The 21,581-nt window shown below is 41.4% G+C and overlaps 1 protein-coding gene across 1 annotated transcript in view; it reads right to left on the bottom strand.

Annotated features, from left to right (window-relative positions):
• Positions 1-21,581, bottom strand: part of LOC111671788 (adenylate cyclase type 1-like) — a 50,199-nt gene that overhangs the window by 19,110 nt on the left and 9,508 nt on the right. The window contains exons 4-11 of the mRNA XM_023428988.1: positions 19,394-19,505; positions 13,165-13,292; positions 10,100-10,258; positions 8,300-8,441; positions 6,957-7,112; positions 3,711-3,905; positions 827-924; positions 519-603 (exon numbers count right to left, since the gene is read on the bottom strand). Coding sequence (XP_023284756.1) covers positions 519-603; positions 827-924; positions 3,711-3,905; positions 6,957-7,112; positions 8,300-8,441; positions 10,100-10,258; positions 13,165-13,292; positions 19,394-19,505 — 1,075 coding nt within the window. The remainder of the gene's footprint in view (positions 1-518; positions 604-826; positions 925-3,710; positions 3,906-6,956; positions 7,113-8,299; positions 8,442-10,099; positions 10,259-13,164; positions 13,293-19,393; positions 19,506-21,581) is intronic.

The raw sequence follows: 21,581 nt of genomic DNA, 5'->3' as shown, positions 1-21,581 counted from the left end.
TACCCTGTCTTTATGCTAAGCTAACCTCCTGCTGGCTCTGGCTTCATATCTTAAACCCAGGTATGACAGTGGTGACAACCTTCTCATCTTAACTCTCAACATGAAAGCTTATCTCCCAAAATGTCAGTAGTCCTTAAAAATACAGACATTCATTCAGTGTGACATATAGAGATAAACAACCATTCACACTACAGGCATTTAGAGTCATCATTCAACCTGCATGTCTTTGGATTGTGAGAAGTAAACAGACCCCAGTCAGTGGGCAGGTTGAAACCCCAGAACCAGACAAAAATTAATCAATTACGCGGGAAATTTAAATTTCCACAGACCACTGACTGTCCAGGAACGTCTAAGAATCTTTGTTTCTAATATTTGTCTTTACTTTTTTCCAGCGATATCTTTTTGAACAAGGGGGTAATAATGTGAAAAAGTGGAATCAGTGCGTTCCCTCTATCCCTCTATCCAGAGGAGACCAGTTTCCAAGGAGACGCCTGCTGGGAGAGGCCTGGGAGTCCTACCTGAATGCTGGTGAGATGCAGGTACATGACACAGGCCACGTGGAAACACACACACAGCACCAGCAGCAGCAGCACCAGCATCCCCCTGAGAGCCGAGAGGAGAGACCAGAGTGAGAAGGGCTTTCCCGGTTTTCCACTGACTGCAGTGAAAACACCTTCCTGTCTAATTGTCTCACTGCAGCCTGGCAAGATCGATCCAATTATGCTACATGAATGGACAGACTGCAAATGTGGAAGTGTGTGTGTGTGTGTGTGTGTGTGTGTGTGTGTGTGTGTGTGTGTGTGTGTGTGTGTGTGTGTGAACTTACTGTGGGATCATTAGCAGATAGATAAGGCCAAACAGAGCAGCAAGGATCAGAGAGAGAACCACCGCACTGATGAAATGGTCGTCATACACTTGGTGATACTAACACAGGACAGAACAGAGAGAAAATGTCACGGTAAGAAGCATCGGTCCATCCACCCCCCCACATGTTTATCTGGGTCCAGGTCTCTGCAGAGTCAGTCAAATATCCTTTTCCAGGGAGAATCTTGACCCTGCTTGTTAGTGTGGCTATTCCTACATAGATAACGTTAGCATTAACAGCTGTTTACTTACCAGTCTTAGAGCGAGAGCTTCAGCCATGGTTGCGTTTACAATACAAGAGGTTTTAATACGTGCTCTGAGCAGCTACTTCTCCAGGGAAGACTGGAGGCTACAGTGACAAGATGCTCCAAGCGGGCCGGGGCTAGCCGGTTAGCATGCCAACTTCAGCAGAAGAAAGGAAGTGATAGAAATGTTTCTTCTCGACTTGCAAGTAAACAGCTGTTAATGCTAATATTTGCTATGTAGCAACAGCTAAACTTACAATGGCTGCATGGTTTTAAGTATGACATTACCATGTGTTTTTGTTTTTGTTTTGAGCCCAGCTATGATCAGAAGTTGGATCAAACTCCGTTTTCTTGTAGACCTGCAGAGACGTTGTCCCAAGTACGTTGACTTTCTTAATGCACCCTTCAATGGCAATTTCACGAAAGACCAGTAAGGTGTCCCCAGGCTTGTTGGGATACAGAATCCCTCCAAACGACAGCTACAAACCTGGATATTTTGGTTATCGATCCTCTCTCTGAGGGTGAGCCCAAACATCCCATGAAGTGAGCTAATTTCAACAGTTCATATCAGTGACCTCATCCTTCTGGTTGGTGCTGAAAGCTCCTGAACCACAGCTGGAGTGTAGATGGAGTTTCACCTTTAGACCCACCTGACTGTCACTAATTCCGCCTGCTGTTCTCACGCTCTGTCTTACCCTTGTGAACGAGACCCAAAGATACTGAACTCCTTCACTTGGGCGTTGCAACTGATTTACTGTGTGAGAAGAAGTTAACAAAAAAGGACAAAGGGATGGTAACTCTCTAATCCTGAAGTACTACAAGCCAACTTTCATGGTCCCAGGAAGGTTAGAAAAGCTGTGCAGTAAATTATACTTCGAGGGAGAAGAGGAACCTGGGTAATCTTGTCTTTTGCTGACCTCAGTAGTTTCAGTCCTCACCAGGCTGCAGCATTGTACAGATAACAGGCTAACATTGCTCATTTAAAATTTGCTGTAGCATGGTAACAAGATATGTTCACTTTAATCTCAATCTGCAGCCGAATCTCATTAAATCTGGTCACTGAGTTAGTTTTAGATGTACAGTCTCTTGTCGTAAAGTAGATGAAACAGAAGATTAAAAAGTTTACATAAACTATAAATGTTTGTATTGAATTTAACTGTGATCAATTCCCACATTAATTGTCACAATATTTCACGACCCAAGGAGAGTTGATGAACCAAGGAACCGAAACAACCGACATCACCGGAGCCATTCGCAGGGATGATGGGAAATATTGAACCGCAGTCTGTTTAACATGACATTAAGTTTATGTCTTTACGTTGTTTTAAAGCAGATCTCACCACACACCACTGACATGGCTGGGGTTTTTTTGTTTTTTGTTTTTTTGCTGTTCGCCCCCAGTTGCCTCCAAATTCACACAGCAGACTAGAGACGGCAGCTTCCTCCCACAAACCGACCCACACAAGCACAAGCACAAGCACAAGTTAATTTATGTGAGCACAATATTGTAAGTAATCAAATTTCAAAAAAGCAACTGACACATTGAACCTTGGCCTCCCGGGTGTTATAATCCACCTTCAATCACAGTCCTAGAAGTTGTTGTTTTTTTTAATTTCTGCGAGAGATAAGAGTTTTCCAGAGTAAATTACGTAATGTTTTGCATCTACAGCTTTCAGGTTTGCTTTTCCTGAGGAAGCTGGATATCCTGTAAAAATGCTTACGCACTTGCTCCAAAAAAATAATCTTTTTCTCCTGCATCAATAAATAATAACTTCTAAAGATCTGGTGTGCAGTTGGATATGAATTTGTTGAACAGTGATGTGTCCTGAACTCTCCCAGCACCCTATAAAAGAAATCCTTTTACTGTAGTTGTTTGGGAGTAAATAAACTCTTTATACTAATTTGTCTTTATTTTAATTTTTTTCTGCTGGAGGCATTTTCCTCAACAATGAAATGTCTGAAAGACAATTAACTGGTTTTTACTTTGTACGGGATATTTAATTCTTCTGCTACCAGTTTGAATGTCTGGATTGCTCACACATACTGACATACACACACACACACACACACACACACACACACACACACACACACACACACACACACACACACACAAACCAATCTCTGTTCTGTGTCTCCTTTATGGCTCAACCCACGCACACATAGGAGAAAGATGTCACGTGTGCCGCTCAGACGTTCCCAAATCATTATCTGCACCCCCTCCTGAGAGGGTGGGTGGATTCCTCTCTCTCTCTCTCTCTCTCTCTCTCTCTCTCTCACACACACACACACACACACACACACACTCACATCAGAGACAACACACGTGGGAGAGAGGGAGAAAGGGGAGACAGAGAATTAGAGACTGTGTAGGGTGAGTGTATGTGAGAGTAAGACAGAGGGGAGGTGTGTGTGTGTGTGTGTGTTGGGTGGGGGGGGGTGCAGTCACGACACATGTTACCTTACGTGTAATGAGGAAAGTATATACTGTATTTGTTCTGTTTTGTATCTGTTTGTAAATAAAAATCCAAGTCACTGGCTTCTGCAGATGTTTGTGTGCAGTGTGTGTATGTGTGAGTGTGTGTGTGTGTGCGTCCTCACCCTGCGCTCCCTGTCTCTGCTCTTGTAGAACAGGGTGATGTAGTTGAGGTCTGATGTCTCCGACTCAGTCTGCCGCGCCTCGATGAGCCGCCCGATGTAGCGGTTGACCCGTGTTCCCGGCGAGTGCTGCACGGCGGTGGCTGAGAAGGACGTCCGGTTCCTCAGCTTCTCTGACGCGGTGCGCAGGGCTCTCCGCTGTCGAGACGCCAAAACAGGCAACACAATCAGTCTCTGCAGAGGCCGGCCAGTCTGATGTGACTGGTCCTCATTGTATATGGTGAAGCATATGAATGTAGACTTTTGTGAGCTGAGCACTGAGGAGTGTAAGACTTTGTTGTAACTTTACTTTAAATTTCTGGCCCAACATATTCCTGGGTCCTCGGCCCGAGTCTGGCCCATATACTTCCACATCTGAGCAGATTCTGGCTGTTATCCTCCAGTATTGTCTGACAGCCACAAGATTTCATGTATGTGCACTTGAGTTGGTCCAGATGTGGAAGTAGCATCTGACAATCATGCTGTATATGGGCCAGATTTGGGCCATGGAACCGGGTGTATACAGGGCCAGAATCAAAACGAGCCTGTGCACCAGATTTATTTTGATTTCTGGGAACCACCCTGTCCTGGCCCTGTGAGGCCATGACATAGCCTGACTGAAAATAGCATGACTTTTGAGTTTAATTTTGACACCACACACACACGGAGCTAGTGCAACGAAGCAAAAACGTGGCAGTCTTTTCTAACAGCTGGACAGATGTGAAGTCTGGGAGATTCCAACATAGTAAATTACTTGTTTGGAAAATATTAGTGCGAAGACACAGTTTCAGATAAATTTAGGGTCCATCTCAGACTCAAGCTTCCCTGACATCATCTGACTTGACTCAACTTTATTCACCGACTGTATGTAAAGACCTGTTTTCACAGCTCACATTTGAGATGTAATTAATAACCTTATGGTGGTTCTGTTGCATTTAAGTGTCCCAGTAAGCCAGTCAGCACGCACATGACCAGGGCCTTGAGACAGGTAAAGCTAAATGTAATGCAGCCTTGAATAATGTTATTAATTACACCTGTGCTTTCCTTCTTTAAAGTTGCTGTGAAACGATCTGCTCTGAAAAAGGCCTGGGGGGGTGGGGGCTCAGCCACACTTAGACGGGTCTCCATGAGTCTATCACGTTTGCATTTGAAGACCAACTGCGTCACAGTGGCGCAACTAAGATGTCCCATTTCAAAGGCTCCTTCAAATGCATCCTTCTCCTGGGCAATCTCCTGTTTTATTTTGAAATATCTCACCTGGTGTATGTTCATGGCTTATTTTACTTCCTGTCCCAGTGTGTTTGTGATTGTCTGCCCCGCCCCAATTAGTTGCACCTGCGTCTCATTATTCCACCCCAACCCCCCCACCCCACCCCCAGTGTGTAATTAAGTCGCTTGTTTTCCCTTGTGATTCCTCGTGTTTCCGTTTCGTGTGTTTATGCACTTTGGATTCCTCGTCACCTGTTTGTTTGTCCCTCAAATTAAGAGTCTTGTCTTTTCATTGCTGAATAAGTCTTATCAGCTGTACCAGCTCTGCCTCTGAGTCTGCATTTGGGTCCTGAAATCTTCTATCCTTAACACAACCCGCATTTCAGCGCGCAAACTGTGCACAAGAATTATAAATTTGTGGGTGCGAATTATGAATTTAACAAAGTTTGCGCTCTGTACAGGCTATTCATGGACAGAGGCTTCTGGAGATGCAGGTGCATATTGAGCATGGCCTCCTGCATTGATAGAAAGTGGCAGTACTGAGTAATAAATAATGGTTGTCAGTTGGACATGACTTGAATGTGCTGGTAGTCCAGACAGTTGCAGCTCCTCTAGGTCAGTGGCTCTCAAAGTGGGGGCTGGGGATCCACAGTGGTCCTTGAGGGGGTTCTTTGGGGGTCCCCAGCAAAAAGAAGAAGAATTTTTATACCTCTGTGCCAAAGGTCACTGTGACTGCACAAAACACTTTTTAGCCATTAGTCAAGACTTTATAATGCAATTATGACAAAATCTCACACAAATGGTTCATATTTTCTATGACTCTGGATGAACAGGAATGTCACCTGAAACTAATCTGAGTGGCGGAGGCAGACAACCGTGAGGCGGTGATTCTAGTTTTCACTATGATTCCTTCCATAAGTAACACAATGACAGAATAAATGACTATTTTGGTTCATGAGTTTCAAATACTTCCTGTAACATCTAAACATCTAAAAGCAAAACTCTTATCAGGTGGGGGTCTGTGGTCTAATTAGTATCAGTTTAGGGTCCTTGATGTGAAAAAGTTTGGGAACCACTGCTCTAGCTCATTCAAATCTGAATCTTTCTTTCATCATCTTTCAGACGATTTTATATTCTTTGACCCAAACAATTTGCAGCATCATAATTCTATTATGAAATTCCTGTGTCACAATGCTAGGATTTTGGCTACTTGGATAATCATGTAACAATGTGGCTAATGCTATTAGAAGAGATGATACCAGGCTGTGGGTGATTACCAGCAGTCATAATGCAACCTCATCAGAATCATGAAGTACTAATGCCTGGCCGAGCTCACACAGTCGGGCGGATTACAGCTAGCGGGCTATTTCCGACAGCTAGACCCTGTGATGCCACGACGCTGATCTCCAAACACCAAACCAGCAGCACTGCCGCTGACTCACCGCTGCGTCACAGTGGTTTAACAAGTAAATATACTCAAAGAGACAGTGAGCGACACTTGAACAGGCACAAATCAATGCCCGTGTACATTTAAACGTCATTTGGCAGATACATACGCATAGACATGTCAGCCCAGATATACACACACACAGAAACACACACTCTGAGAGCTTAAGAGCAATGAGTTTAGATGAAAAGTTTCTCATAATATCTATTCCACTGGCTTACTTCTCAACAAGTAGTAGTCATGCAGGCATACTGTAGTGCTTATGATGCTGAAAATCTAGAAATCCAGATTACTGTTTTATGTGTGTGTGTGTGTGTGTGTGTGTATGTGTGTGAGCCTGTGATTTTGTGTGTGTGTGTGTAGCAGATTAGGAATCCAAGCAGGATTTCGTCCATCACAAATGGACATACAAACCCATTAAAGGGATTTTTTTTACTATGTAACCCAGAAATATTCACATCTACTCTGTACAGTAGTGGTGCACACATGCATGCAAGCATATGAAAGTCTCCTATTTCTACATTAAGAACCTGAAATACACAAATGTCACACACCTTGTCGTCGTCCTCACATGTCATGACGTTGGAGAAGGGGATCTCGGCCTTGAACATCTTCCTACAGTGCATGAGCTGTACCAGCAGGTAGCACACCGTCTTAAACTTCATCCTCTTGGCTGGTTTGATGTCAGACAGAATCAGACCTGGAAAGATCTGGAAAAAAAAAGACAAAGACAATGAGATGAAACCGAAAGAAAGGAGGAAGCTTTTCCCTCAAATCTTTCTCTTTATGTTCTTCTCTTATGTTTAGCGTCTTACTTGACATTCTGTATATTTCTTTTAGCTTTTATAAAATACACAAAAAATACAAAAATAAACACAACGACCCGTAATACAGACAAGAAAATTGGACTAAAATAGATAAATTAGATAAAAAAAAGGGGGATCAGTTCAAGCTAGTCAGAATAAATGGAAACACACCAACAAAAAAAAATTCATATGTGCACAACACAAATCACTTACTATTACTATTACTCTCTTGTACTTTAATATGTGCTGAATTACCATATAATCTTTGGCACGTTAGCATGTGTAGGCCTTTATTTAACAAGCTAACATGCTACGTTAGCATTAACCAGGTGATAGAAATTCAGCCATTTGTTTTCGAGGTAGTTGAACTTTGAACTCTTGACTTAGACAAGTAGAAACAGTCAAGACAAGTTTGGAAAAACCGTGAATGTGTGCAACCAGGCTGATTTTGTATTAATTTCCACTCTCCGAAGCCTTGCTGATAATTCAGTATATTAAATTCCTTTCTAAAAACATTAAAACTTTAAAACTCATCATTTCTGACCTCTTTTTACCTCTAATCTTCCAGTTTATTTACTTCCAAAGGAGATTATTCAGGGACGGATGGAAGAAAAAAAAAAAAGCATGACAGGAGACATGATATGACATTCTTTAAAACATGAGAGCATGAATATTAATGTGCTTTGAAGAATCATCTCATTCATGGAAATAAAGTAGGCTTGAGTGGGATTTTTACAGTAAACTGTGAGTGTGCGACGTTTGAAAACCTGGATGTATCAAATGTTTATTTGTGTGTGTACTTGTGCGAGTGCATTTATCTGTGGATTTAAAATGCCATGACACACACACACACACACACACACACACACACACACACACACTCTGATGCACATGTACAGTTGGTGTGAGATAGTGATACTAGCCATGTGTATGCCAGCTTAACACATGGCCTACCTCCCTGCCTGCATCAGAGGATTAACTGTTACAACACTGACAGATGTGTCACTTCTCTACTTGTACACTGGCAAGAGGAAGAGAGAGAAAATGCAAAAAAAAAAAAAAGAAGAAAAAAAGACATCGTTCAGGCGTACTTTACGTCTGTGTGATGGCACAATGAAGAAAGTCTCTATGTGGTGTTTCTGGAGGAAGGCATGTCTCTCGTGTCCAAAGCCCGGCTCCACCTCGTAGTCTCCGTTCAAACACTCCAGGGTGGTCCTTGTGATGTGCACCTTGCTGAGAGCAGAGGACGAAAAGCAGTTAGTGATAAAAGTCAGGCACCGACATCTCAAATCATTATCCCCCTCATTATTTTTATCGGCCTGATAGCCCCTCAGCTTGCTCAAAATTCTTCACAGCAAAGAAATTTTCATCCAAACGACTCTTTTCATCTGGTAACGAGTCCTAAAATCTTATTACTTAACTTGAAACAAGGACAAATTGAGCCAATGAGGTGACCTCATTCCACTGCTTTTTAAATGCAAACCAGCTTGTTACTGTAGATGAGTTTTCTTGAACGATGTGACATTAATTTAATGTTAGCGGTTGGCCTTATTTTTAGCTGCTTTTACTGTCCTTTTCAGGAAATTCATGAAACTGCATTAAAACGAAATCATTACATCCCAATTTTTTAGGATCATATATGAGCTAAGGTGACTTCTTCTTATAGCACATCACTATTTTATACTTTTACTATTAATAAATTAAAGTATAGCCTGGTAGCCAAAACCTCATTTTTAGTGTTAGAGTTGGTTTACAGTCCTCTGTGCCAACTTCACTGTTGTACAAAAAATATTAAAAACACATTTCTTTGTTATGATGAGCAAGGCAAGTGCTGCTCATTCTACACACAACAGCCGCTGTGTGTGTGAGTGTGTGTGTGTGTGTGTGTGATCTGTGAAAAGTGCAGCATCTTGTTGGATGGATGTTCGTAGCTTTATGCTGATATTTTGAGATATTTGACTGATTATGAGAGATTTTGGGTCAGATCTGTGTGACAAGTTTGGAAACACGGCTGAAAACACTTGAGAATAAAGGGTTGGATTTGGTCGACCTTTATGACCTGGAGGATTTGTAGGAGGAAAAACATCAACGACAAGAGCAATTTTTCTTCATCTAATTCGAGGGTCTAAGGACAGAAGGTTATTGAGATTTGTGATATTAAACTATATAAATAAAACTGACTTGACAAGATCTGTATCTCATAATAACAAAGAGATTCATGACATATTTACAACACACAGTGGGGTTCAAAAGTCTGAAACCACAGGAAAGTGGTCTCAGACTTTTGGAGAAGACAAGCTCATAATTAAGAAAACTATCTAATAATTATGAGACATCGACTGAGGTAACAGGTCTCATAATTACAAGATCTGTATCTAATAATTATGAGATGCAGATCTTGTAATTATGATATCTTTTTCTCGTAATTGAGATGCTCAAGTCATGATTATAAACGTATTGTGCTTCCGTAGTTTTTAATAGTTGAAAAATATATATCTGTGACTAATGAGACAATACAATAACATTATTGGTTTCGTCTTTTCAATGAATTTGTTATGTTTGTACTTTTTCAGATAAATTGGATTATTATTATATTATCTGTTTTTTACAGGACAGCATCAAATATGAAATAATGTCAAAAATATTGATAATGCTGGACATTTGACAGTTCTATGAAAATGCATATTGTACCTACAGAACATATACATATACAGAAACAGTGCATTCTCCATCTGCTATGATTTGATGCATACATCATAAAGCCTTATTCTGGCTCTGTTGCTGGGATACTGTATTTCTGAGCATGTGTGTGTTGTGTTTCTACTGTGACCAGTCAGAGTCCAGCTTCAATGTGTGTGTGTGTGTGTGTGTGTGTAACAGTCAGTACTGACCCAGGCAGCCCCCCGGCTTCCATCACATTTGCCAGTGTGACATCGTTTGACCAGACGTCATACTGCCATTTCCTGAGGCCCAGCACGCCACACAGCACCCGTCCTGTGTGAAGACCGACACGCATGTTCAGATCCACCTCTGTCGCCTCCACCACTGACCTGCAGGGATGGGAGAGGGATACAAGATTAAACTCCAACTGCTCAAACGAAACCAAGAAAATTCGACGTCCACCAAAGAGGTCATCAAAAAACTTGTTGACAGTTTGGCCACAGACCAAAGACACGGCGCTAGCTTGACTAGCACTGCATCTATATATTGTATTGTATATCTATTTCTTTTATTTTCGTGGGTGTGACCGTGTCGCGTAGACTTTGTCAGGCGGAGAGAACAGCACCCCTTTTTTTTGGATGCTGCGCATGCGCAATGAGGATAACTCTGTGATTATTTTTTTTAACGGGTGATCAGCTACAGCCAAAATATTTTTTTTGTAAACCGTTATTGAAAGAAAAGTACCACTACCACAGGATAAAAATACTCCATGAGTACAAGAGTACAGTACCACACCAAAAGCACTTCCTGTAGTTACAGTTTCACAGTAAAAGTACCTCTCGTAGTTACAGTTTCAAAGTAAAAGCACTTAATGTATTCAGAGTATCACAGCAAAAGCACCTTCTGTAATTACAGTATCAAAGAATAAGTACATCCTGTAGTTGCAGTACCACAGTAAAATTACTTCCTTCTTTACAGTATTGCATTTTTTTTTTACAATTTAAGTAGAAAGTGTACAACAATATATGGCTACAGCCAAAGGATGACGATACTGAAGTTAGCTTCCGATTCGTAGAGCTTGCGTAATGAGCGTAAAGTGGCAGCTGTAGCAAGTAAACGATGGACGTATACGCAAATTTATCATCTCTGTGCAAGAAGTTTGAGACAGAATATTGTTAAGCATGTAGCTCCTTTGAGGAATAGCTCAGCACGTAGGTTGTGTGTATAGCGGGCGAGAGAAAGAGAGAGCAATAAGGCTAGCAACCGGAGCAGAGAGTTAGCAGGTAGTAGTATGGCACTCAACATAGTGCGATGTATGTGCACTTAAGGCCGTTTGTGCTACAATCACAGCTACAACTCTTCAAGACAAATGTTTGACTGCTAACATGCTAAACTAAGATAGTGGACATAGTAAACATCAGCGTGTAAGCATTGAAAGCTCACTGCAACAATAGCATGCGGACGTTAGCATTACCTCAAAGCACTGCTGTACCCAAGTGCAACCCCACAGAGTCGCTAGCAGGGCTATAGACTCTTAGCATTGTTATTCTTTTCTTAGGAACAACTTAACTTACTTGTGGATATATGTGCTCTCTAAGTGGTTTCCAATTCCCATTTCTTCTTCAAAAGAAAATAACTCTTTGGGAGAAAAGTTCTTCATTTTGACCAAATACAATAGTTTTAGTCAAGGTGGCAGATGTCCTGGCTTGCTGACTTGCCTGTTTACCGGTCGAAAGAAACATTGCAACTTTGCTCCAGACCAATGAAAATAACTCTGTAATTCATCCTCTGTGTCTATGTACATGCAGATTTTACATGTGTATATTTATGCATGTATAGGTGCAGACCACCTTCTCATTGCTATGCTGTGGTGCACAGGAGATGAAGCAGGACTTTTCAAAACCTCTCCTACCCAGTAAATCACTACACAGAGCACCTCGTCAGCAGCGAGAGGTCAGACACCTCAGACGCCACAGATTCACGGAAGGAGCAGAGGAAGGAAATAGAGAGCAGTGGAGGGCTGACAAAGTGTGTGTTTGTGTTTGTGTTTACAGGGTGGCAGAAAAGAAAATGTGGTCCATCCATCAGGCTGAAGGAGGGATGTTGCACACACCACACAAATACACACACACACGTGGAGGGATGAGTGTGTATGGCAGCACCTGTCCTCTGAGATAAAGGACTCCTACAGTGGCATCCATCCACTCAGACAGAGCAGCAGGGAAAGAACATGACAGACGAATGCTCACACAAGGAAACGAGGTAAAGGCTCTCTGTGTGCGTGTATGTGTCAACATGCTAGTGGGGGTATGGGTGGGAGTCCACATGTGTCTTTTATATTTTAAATATGTAACAAATTGAATTTGTCTTAGTTTGCAGACTCCATCTGTTGTCAGTAATAAGACTTACATGGATATTTCCAACACAGCTTGGTTGTGTCTGAACAAAACAAAGTGATTTTTGCTGCCAAACTCCTCCTACATCCCATATTACTGTCACGTGTTCCGCATCAATGGTGACAGTCAGTTCTGTGACTGTGAGAGAAAGCTCGGTGTTGCAGAGACAATCTGTCAAATGACTTATGCTCAGTTTAGTTTAAGATTGTCCAGATCTCTCTTAAGAGCTGAAAACACAATCAAACATATTTGACGTGCAATTAGAAAGCACTCAAAGATATAATTAGTGACAGTTTAATAATGGTTTTTAGGCTCATCTAAATATCTTATCATAAATTCTGAAGGACTGGCCTTTATTTACCTCATTCACAGAGAGAACCAGGACTTTATTTGGAACAAGCTTATAATACAGACAGGTTTTTATTACTAACTCCTGTTTAATGCCAATTTTAAAAACTCCCTAAATGTTTATCTTTTGTCTTTTCATTCATTAACTTACTTCCAATTGTGTTTTGCCATTAATGGAGCACAACCTTTTTGTTTATTTGTTACATAAAAAGTCTTCCAACAGCTCAACAGACTTAATCCATCCTGTACTTGATCGTTTTTTAATGTGTAAAATCTGAAGGAAGTGTTGAGTTTCAGCGACAGTAGCTTAGCAGTGATAGAAAAAACATCAAAGTAGAAGTGATGAAATAATAATAGTAGGTGAGTGCTGTAACCATATGAGGCATTATCACGGTTTAATAAACAAGAAATCCCTTCACTTCAGATGAGTCTTTACTCGATCACGTTCATGCAGTGAAACTTCTCGTGTTGACCTTTTACAGACATGTGAGTGTACAGATGCACGTTATACGGAAGATGTAGGTGTGTGGTTGTATATGTGCGTGACTCACGCAATCGTGTCAATCATGTCCAGGCCCATCTCCACGCAGCAGTGGGCGTGGTCAGCCTTGGGTTGGGTCAGTCCTGACACACAGTAGTAACAGTCCCCCAGGATCTTTATTCGCCTGCAGTGATTCTCCTGCAGAAACACAGAGACGGACAGACGTCAGATTATATGAACTGGTGGACAAACTATATCGATGTGTTGCCACTGGTTACAGAGACAATAAGTGGGTTAGAGTGACAGCCATTTTTGAATTCCAGTTGTGTTTTGACACTGACTCTTTTCATAAAATAATGCATCCAGCAGATGGTGACTAGGTTTAGATTATGTCCATTGTAAACAGCCTATTACACCGTGAGAGGTAATGATAAGATTGACACCATAGTTGTGACAGTACGGTTTAAACTAGACAACCTCATTGTTTCTTTAACCCTTGCAATAACCACAGTGTTACAATGACAATTTGTGGTTTTACACTGAGTTATGTGCATGACTAACAGACCATAACTGTTCGCTATTAGCTTAACCAGTGCAATGTGTTTGTGTAGAAGACAAAATGGATGAAATATCTCTTCTGTTCTGGTGGTTGCTTATTGAACAGGTGATTAGATAAAGTTCTTATGGTGTTTTAATTTTTATTGCACTTACACTAAAGTTCAGTAGTAGTTGTCATCAACTCCAGTAATCTTCAGTTATCTTTACTTCACCTGGTTTTGTGTCCAGCGCAGCCTCCCTGCTGCTGTTTTCTCCCTGTGTGTGTGTGTGTGTGTGTGTGTGTGTGTGTGTGTGTGTGTGTGTGTGTCTGTCTATGTGTGTATATCTGTGTGCATGCTTGTGCGTGCGGGTGTACTGAGTGCAGCCCCGCCTCACCCAGAGAGTAGAGGACAGAGGAGCTGTGTGACCATAAATGATAAATAGAAAATAAATATATGGCAGTTAATAGTGATGGGCCGCATGGTGAGTAATCCCAGCAGGCCTAAACAGCCTACTATCAAGCAATTGTTGTATTTTACTGATTAAAAAAATATGCCACGGCCTGGTAGTTGTGGACCACTGTATTAAAAAACAATCTATTCTGGGTGTGATAGATCTGACAGTGCATTACGACCACTGCTGAAAAATAAAAGCAAATGGAAACTGAGATAGCATTATAGTTTTTCTTATCATTCTGTTTTTTTCAATAATAAAGTGGTTCATACAGATCGGAGTTTTCAAATTTTAACGCTTCTCAATTTACTAATTATGACGGCAACTTTTCTATTTCTTTAAACTTTTCTTCCGCAGATAAAAAGCTAAACTTGATGACTGATAAATAGTTTCTCTTGGGAAAGGAGCAAAAGTTCAGCAGAGTCTCACTGAAAACACTGTGGGAACTTAAGCATGACGTTCATCTGGTGACTGTTTCTATATTTAACAGCTGGGAGTTATTCACATTTTGCATTATAACTCCTGTTACATGAGATCTGAATGTACAAAACCTGCATGGATTCTACAGCTGCATCTCTGCTCATGTAAATCAGATGTGTGTGTGCGTGTGCAACCGTGTGTGTTTGTAGTTGAGGCCAACTCTAATTGCTCCGACATGCTCTTGAAGTAGAATCCCGCCCACACATTCCCAGACATATCAGCTATTTGTCACAGTGCACATTGTGCACAAACTCAGCAATGATGACACTAACAAACACATACACACACACCTTCATGGATGCACACACTCACATACCTGGAAAAAAAAGCACAAACAGCTGCATGGTTACATGCAAACATACTGTACAGGTATTTTGCTTTAGTTACACACACACACACACACACACACACTGACACATGCAGGGTTTCCATTTGGCACTGCATCACACACAGTCATCAGAAAATCGTAATGGTAGACCCTACAAAGCTTAGCCTGCAGGCAGCCTCTGAGTGACAAATACACACATACACGCACACACAAACACACACACACACACACACACACACACACACACACGCTCTCCATTTCTGTTCCTAGCGCTGGGATAATCATCCACGTTCTGAATTCTCATATCCTCCCACGCCAGAATCTTTCTGCTCCCGTGAGCAGAAAACCAGAACACCCCGTCTACTCTCTTCTCATCTCCGCCTCTTACCCTGCAGTTGTCATGAATCCTCTGTGTGTGTTTGTGTGTGTGTGTGTGTGTGTGTTTGTGTGTGTGTGTGTGTGTGTGTGTGTGAGAACAGAAATGAGAGAGAAATTATCAGCTGACAGCAAGCAATGTCTCAAGAGAAAGGTATCTGTGTTTGCTTTAGGAGACAAATTTGAGATTTCAAACCAGCTGACTGGAGACAGTTTGTCTAATTCGGGGGCAAAAATCTGCGTCCCCCAATGTGGTTTGACTCATTTTCATCTCCATTACAGTTAGGTTAAGTTTAGGGTTGAGTTAGGCGTGTGTCTGGTGTGGTTAAGTTTAGGTTGAGCCTCAGGGGAATGGATGTGTTGTGTAGCAAACAGCAGTCACCAGCTGTGACAGAGCCGGTTTGAAAGTGAATATCTCCCTCGCTAAACATGACAGGGTATAAATCTCAATTAGGATGCAGCTGCAGCTACACACACACACACACACACACACACACACACACAATACATCCTCATCACAAGATTTCCATATAATGGCTTACTGAGCGCTGGAGCACTGATAGCAAGCCACATATCACCTTGTATCTTGCTCTTCCTCTCCCTCTGTCTCTCTCCCTCTCCTGCGTTAAGCCATGACTGATTGCTGAGATGCAGAATGAACTCAAGAGGGATAATCCTGCTGATCATGTGATCTTTTGTGTGTGTGTGCGTGTGCGTGTGCATGCATGTTTATATGTGTGCATGTAGAAAGCAAGAGTAAACTGTCTGAAGAGATAACTTGGCCTGGTGGAGGACGAGGTCAGGCAGGTGGCAGACTGAGGGCCGAGTGTGAATGTGGTGTAACTGACTTTTTCGACACGACTGAGCTTTATATATTATTAGAAAGCTCTGTCTGAACTCTGTGACCCGAAACTCAAGGGAAGATCTGAGGTAACTTTAGAGTGAAACCAGAATTACCACCTCACGGTTGTTTGCCTCCGCCCATCAGTCAAGTTGCAGGGAATATGGTCAAGATCTCTCCTTCCTGAGTTACAGCTCATAATAAGAATAATAGAGAGACGTGTTTTAGCAGAACATTATGATGTCACAGTGAAGCTGTTCTTTGACCTTTTGGATATAAAATGTCATCACTTCATATTTTACTCTATTAGACATTTCTGTTACATTATGTCATGACCTTTGACCAACAAAATATCACCAGATGTAAAGAAATTCCCTCCCTCCCTTCCTGATATATCGCGATCACAAGAATCGGACGGATGTGAGATCACAGTGACCTTGGCATTTGACCTTTGACCACCAAAATCTAATGAGTTCATCCTTAAGTTCAAGAAAAGAGACTGTTGTGTGAAATTAAATGTTTAGAAACTTGATCATTGAAATAGAAAGTAAATTATTATAAAAATGGTCAGAATGTAGACGAGCTGTATTCCAGCATTGCAAATCTTCTGTAGTAAAACACCTTCAGCATATAAACACTCACAAACAGTTGTTGTTGAACAAGGTTAATGTGACTTCATCTTCAACTGTGTCACTACTTTTATTTATTGTGTATTTCAAAGTTGCGTTCATGATGTTTTGGCCACTGGGGGGGAGGAAGCTGATTGACACCTAATAAATCATCTTATAAACCTTGTACAGTTGTGATGGCCGGCGTGTGTTACTGTGCTGTATGACTACTGACAGCAGTAGGGATAGAACTATGGCGATAAAAAACGATGTGTGTGTGTGTGTGTGTGTGTGTGTGTGTGTGTGTGTGTGTGTGTGTGTGTGTGTGTGGCTGGTTCAGTATTAATATGATCACAGTAGTGTGGCGGCAGATAACCTATCACTCACCTAATCTTCTTTCCCAGAGACCAACGCTACACAGGCTTACTGACATAAAGTGTGTGCTACCATACACACACTCTCTTTATCAACTACAAGAGTCCCAATAGTGCGCACGCGCACACACACACACACACACACACACAACATACAACATAAAATCTCCACTTCCTCAGCCCTTATCTCTCCTCTGTCTAAAAAATCAGTTCACTCATCTCTCCCTCTCTCACCCTTCCAGTTCCTTCTCCTTCTTGACCTTCATCTCCTCCTCCTCCTCCTCCTCTTACTCCGTGTCAGTCAGCCTCTCCAGCTTCACGTTCACTCTTCAATATATGGCTCGGCATAACAAATGAGCTCCAGGACTAAATAATACATTCCGTTTTCTTGGAAGCTTTTTGTGTTGCAGAGGAACAACAGGCTGAAACAGGAGCTCATCAACCTGCAGCCGGCCTGCCTGCCTCACAGTCAGCTGACTGTGACGGCTCACTCACATTATTTCATAACAGAAGCTATGACTTAAATTCACTTTCCTTACATATTGTACAGTTATCTCACTCGATACATCCCATTTTAGCTTATGACTTATAACTGATAAGTAACAAGAACTTGCAGTAATTGCAATAATGTGTTTTCAGTATAGAAACAGACAAACTTTTAACATGTGTTGCTCAGTACATATACATGTCATAATCCTTTAGTACCCAAATTTAAAGTTGCTATAATCAACGTTTTATATTAACAATACCATTTGTTATGTATTTGAATATTTTTATTTTATTTATTTAGTCAAATGTGTTTTCATTGTTTTCAAATTAGGGCTGCGCCATATACAAAAAGAGTCACTTTGCGATTATTTTGGTAGATATTGCGATTTCAGTTGGAATGGTCGTTTTCACGTTCGATTTTCACTGAAATAAATTTAAAAATGATAATGATGTGATTTTTGTTGGGTCTTTTACCAAACAATCATGTTCCCTTGCATCTGGAGAATATGGTTTTGTAGGCGATCTATTTGTTATTTCAATAACAATCTATTTAAATCTGAGTATGTAAAAGTGGCTCTAGTCAATATGTTTCTAATAACAATGAATCAAATGTAAAAACAATATGACAATGTGAAAAGCAGCACTTGTAGTGATGAACCTTCAGGGAATTATCATCTGAATCTGCAGCTTTCTTTCTGCTGTTTCAGCTCATTGTTTATCCGTCTGACCTCAGGGTATCTGCACGTCTTACAAAGTCTTAGAAAACATTTGAATTTTCCTAAAAAAAGAAAAAGGTCTTAGAAGATATTAAAAAGTCTTAAATATATCATCTTGCCTGCCATAGACAATAACAAGAACTGTACGTTTTCTGTATCTGATTGCAAGCTTTTGGGAGACATTACACACATACAAACTAAAAGTTGGATTTCATCTCTACTTGTTTTCCATTCTTCTTATTTGGTATTACCATGAAACAGGTATTAAATTGCATTCTACTTGGTATTAAAAACATCTTTTAAAGCGGTAAATTTAACTTGGTGTACACTGCAGAAACCCTGAATCCACAACTTTACTGTTTTGGTTCTCTCTCACCTCTCTCATAGTGTTGTTTTCAGCCGCAGCAGGCAGCTGTTTTCAGAGGAAAACGTTGTAAAAACCCCACTGTACACCACCTGCTCGGCAGCAAACAGCAGACAGACACAGTTAGAGAGTCACTGGTGAGCATAGTGGAGCATTTGGCAGCTAAAGAGCCAGAGATTTCCCTTAGGAGCTGGTGGAGACCAAACACAGAGCTAAAAGGGGAGGGAATATTGGCAGTAACTCCAAATGAATGTTAATGTTACCATGTCTCCTGAATGTGTATATAAGCATTTGTTTGCCTGCACGTTCACCATATAAACTTTATAAGGTGATGATATGTGAGTGTTAAATGTATTTACAGCTTGTTCTGCTACCCCCAAGTGGCCAGAAAGATCAATAAAAAAGCTACTCGAAAAGAAGAAAATAAGGAATATTGAATATATTAGAATATATTAAACTCAAGTGAAAGTCTGGGAAAATCTAAAAATATAATGCGTATAGTTGAGATGATAATTGCAGGATATTTCAAACCATTTGAGTAAGTGTATAAATAATGGTAGAAAAGGTAGATGGTAGAAGTGGTAGGAAACATTCAACCCAAACATCCGTGTTCCTACTTGCATAAAGACTTTAATCGAACATTGATGACATCTATTATTCAGTTCATAATTTTCATTATGAAGCAGATGTCTGTAAAGTAAGAGTAATCCTTGGGGGAAAGGTAGAGCACTTACTGTGGCCAGTTCGTCAAACTTCCCAAAGAGTTCGTTGAGCAGTTTGACCAGTTCCTGAGCTGTACACTGAGAGGCCAAGCTGGTGAATCCCACGATGTCTGCAAACAGGATGCTGCCGGGAGAGAAAGGAAAAGAGATTTTAATCTAAAGTGAAGAGCTCAGCTCATCGTGACAGCTGATTTGAGCTCTGTCTGTTCCTCGTATTCTCCAGGAAGTAAACACTCTGCAATTCCCGATGCAATAAAAAATTAAAAAATAAAAAACCTACAGAAACAGACGGGGTGTGTTAACTGTGGCGAACAGTATTTTTCTCCCCCTCCTTGGCACAAAACACCCACAGGTAAATTGGCTAATGGCGATCAAAAGAGAAGCAAGCAGCCAGTACCATAATCCAATCCCTGATAAGTGAAAGTGTCTTTTAGGCCAACCACTAAGTCAATTACAGCTAAATTACCTGCTGCTGGCTAGCCGCTGTAGTGGGGATGAGGAAGGTGTTGAAAGCTACTTATCCCCTCATTCATTTGCTCAGAGGCCGGCCAAATGGCACCAAAAACAAGTTGTTATGGATCTTATTTACTCCCGGTCCGCAAAAAACTGCATTTACTATGTGGAGTAAAGGCATCTGAACTTGTTGTGAGGTTGTGAGTAGAGCTGGGTAATATTAGAAATTCTTTGATAGCAGTGCTGTTATGATACCTGAGGTTGGGTACTGTTATCCAAACAATACTTTTTCAGTAGCTTACATTTTTACTACAAAAGACAAGTCTAAACAACGAATGTCTTGTCATTGTCAAGTCAAGTTATTATTATTTGTATAGCGCTAATTCACGACAGATGTTATCTCAAGGCACTTTTCAATATGGAGCAGGTCTAGACCTTTATAAGCTTGGCATTGGTGGTTTTGAGTCACATCTTTTTTTAATGACTATTTGATGGATTGTCATGAGGTCATTAGAACAAAGATTCATGGCTCCCAGAGGATGAATCCTATTAACTTTGGTGATCCCCTGACTTTTTCTCTTGCGCCACCGTGAGGTTGGCATCTGCATGAGGTCATTAGAACAAAGATTCATGGCTCCCAGAGGATGAATCCTATTAACTTTGGTGATCCCCTGACTTTTTCTCTTGCGCCACCGTGAGGTTGGCATCTGTGGTTTTGAGTCAAATGTCTATTTGACTATTTGATGGGTCGCCATGAAATTTGATTCAGATATTCATGTTCCCCAGAGGGTGATCCCTTAACTTTTCATCAACGTCATCATCAGATCAAAATTTCAAATGCTTTAGTTAATGAATACCTGATTACAATTCCCATGAGCCCCAGCTGTCCCTCATGTTTAGAGCTAAAGTTGTTGGTTAAAGGTTGGTTACATTTCGTTAATCCAGCCATCCAGCCACAACGTCCTCCATGTGAGATTTGTTGTGCTAAAAACAACATCACTCTACGTTTGTCTTAGCTCCTGACACACAAGAATCTAGTCCAGACATCAGCATCTGTACATGAAATTGTGAAAAATTTTGCTTTAAATTCAAAGTCAAATTCATAAGTCAAATCTGACCAGACATTCAACACGAGCTTTCAGTACTTGTCAGAATTCAATACTCGGCGCTTGGGACACATTTAGGTCCCCAAAAAGCATTGAAGTTTGATCCCCAGACCTAGCTTGCATGAAGAGACCCTTCCTCTGCATCGTGACTGAGATGCTGTTGCTCTTTTTGGCAGCACAGTATAGTTGCTCGGGAGCCTGATGTATGCAAAGCTGGGATCACGACTGCTGCTCGACAGAAGAGCTCTGTTGTGTGATTTATCTTTGAATGGTGCTGTGCTGCAGGTCGTGCTGATGTGTGGTGGGTGAGGAGGAGAAGGCAAGAGGAGGGCAGGGAGAGAGAAAGGAGGCGAGGGAGGGACACGAGAGCAGAGCGGTGGCGGAGATAAATAGGTGTGCGATCAAACGGTCTTGGGGCCACATCAAAGGGGGGCCAGATCAGGGAGATGTCACGGCCCTGCTCGGCTACATAAAGCTCATGTTGTTGTTTTTTTTTTACCACCATGTGTTTGGGTGTGCGTTTGTAGCAGCTCCCTGGAGATGAGCGGGAGTTGGCTCGGGTGGTGCAGCAGCAGCAGCAGCAGCAGCAGCAGCAGCGTGATGTTTGGCTGAGTGCCAGTGCAGCAGCGAGGCCGGTGATG

Source organism: Seriola lalandi, unplaced genomic scaffold, assembly GCF_002814215.2.
Source record: "Seriola lalandi dorsalis isolate HSWRI2012SDOR001 ecotype SW California unplaced genomic scaffold, Sedor1 jcf7180002054885, whole genome shotgun sequence".
Taxonomy (NCBI): Eukaryota; Metazoa; Chordata; class Actinopteri; order Carangiformes; family Carangidae; genus Seriola; species Seriola lalandi.
Note: the sequence above shows the minus strand (reverse complement) of the source record. Positions and strands in the feature narration are given on the sequence as shown.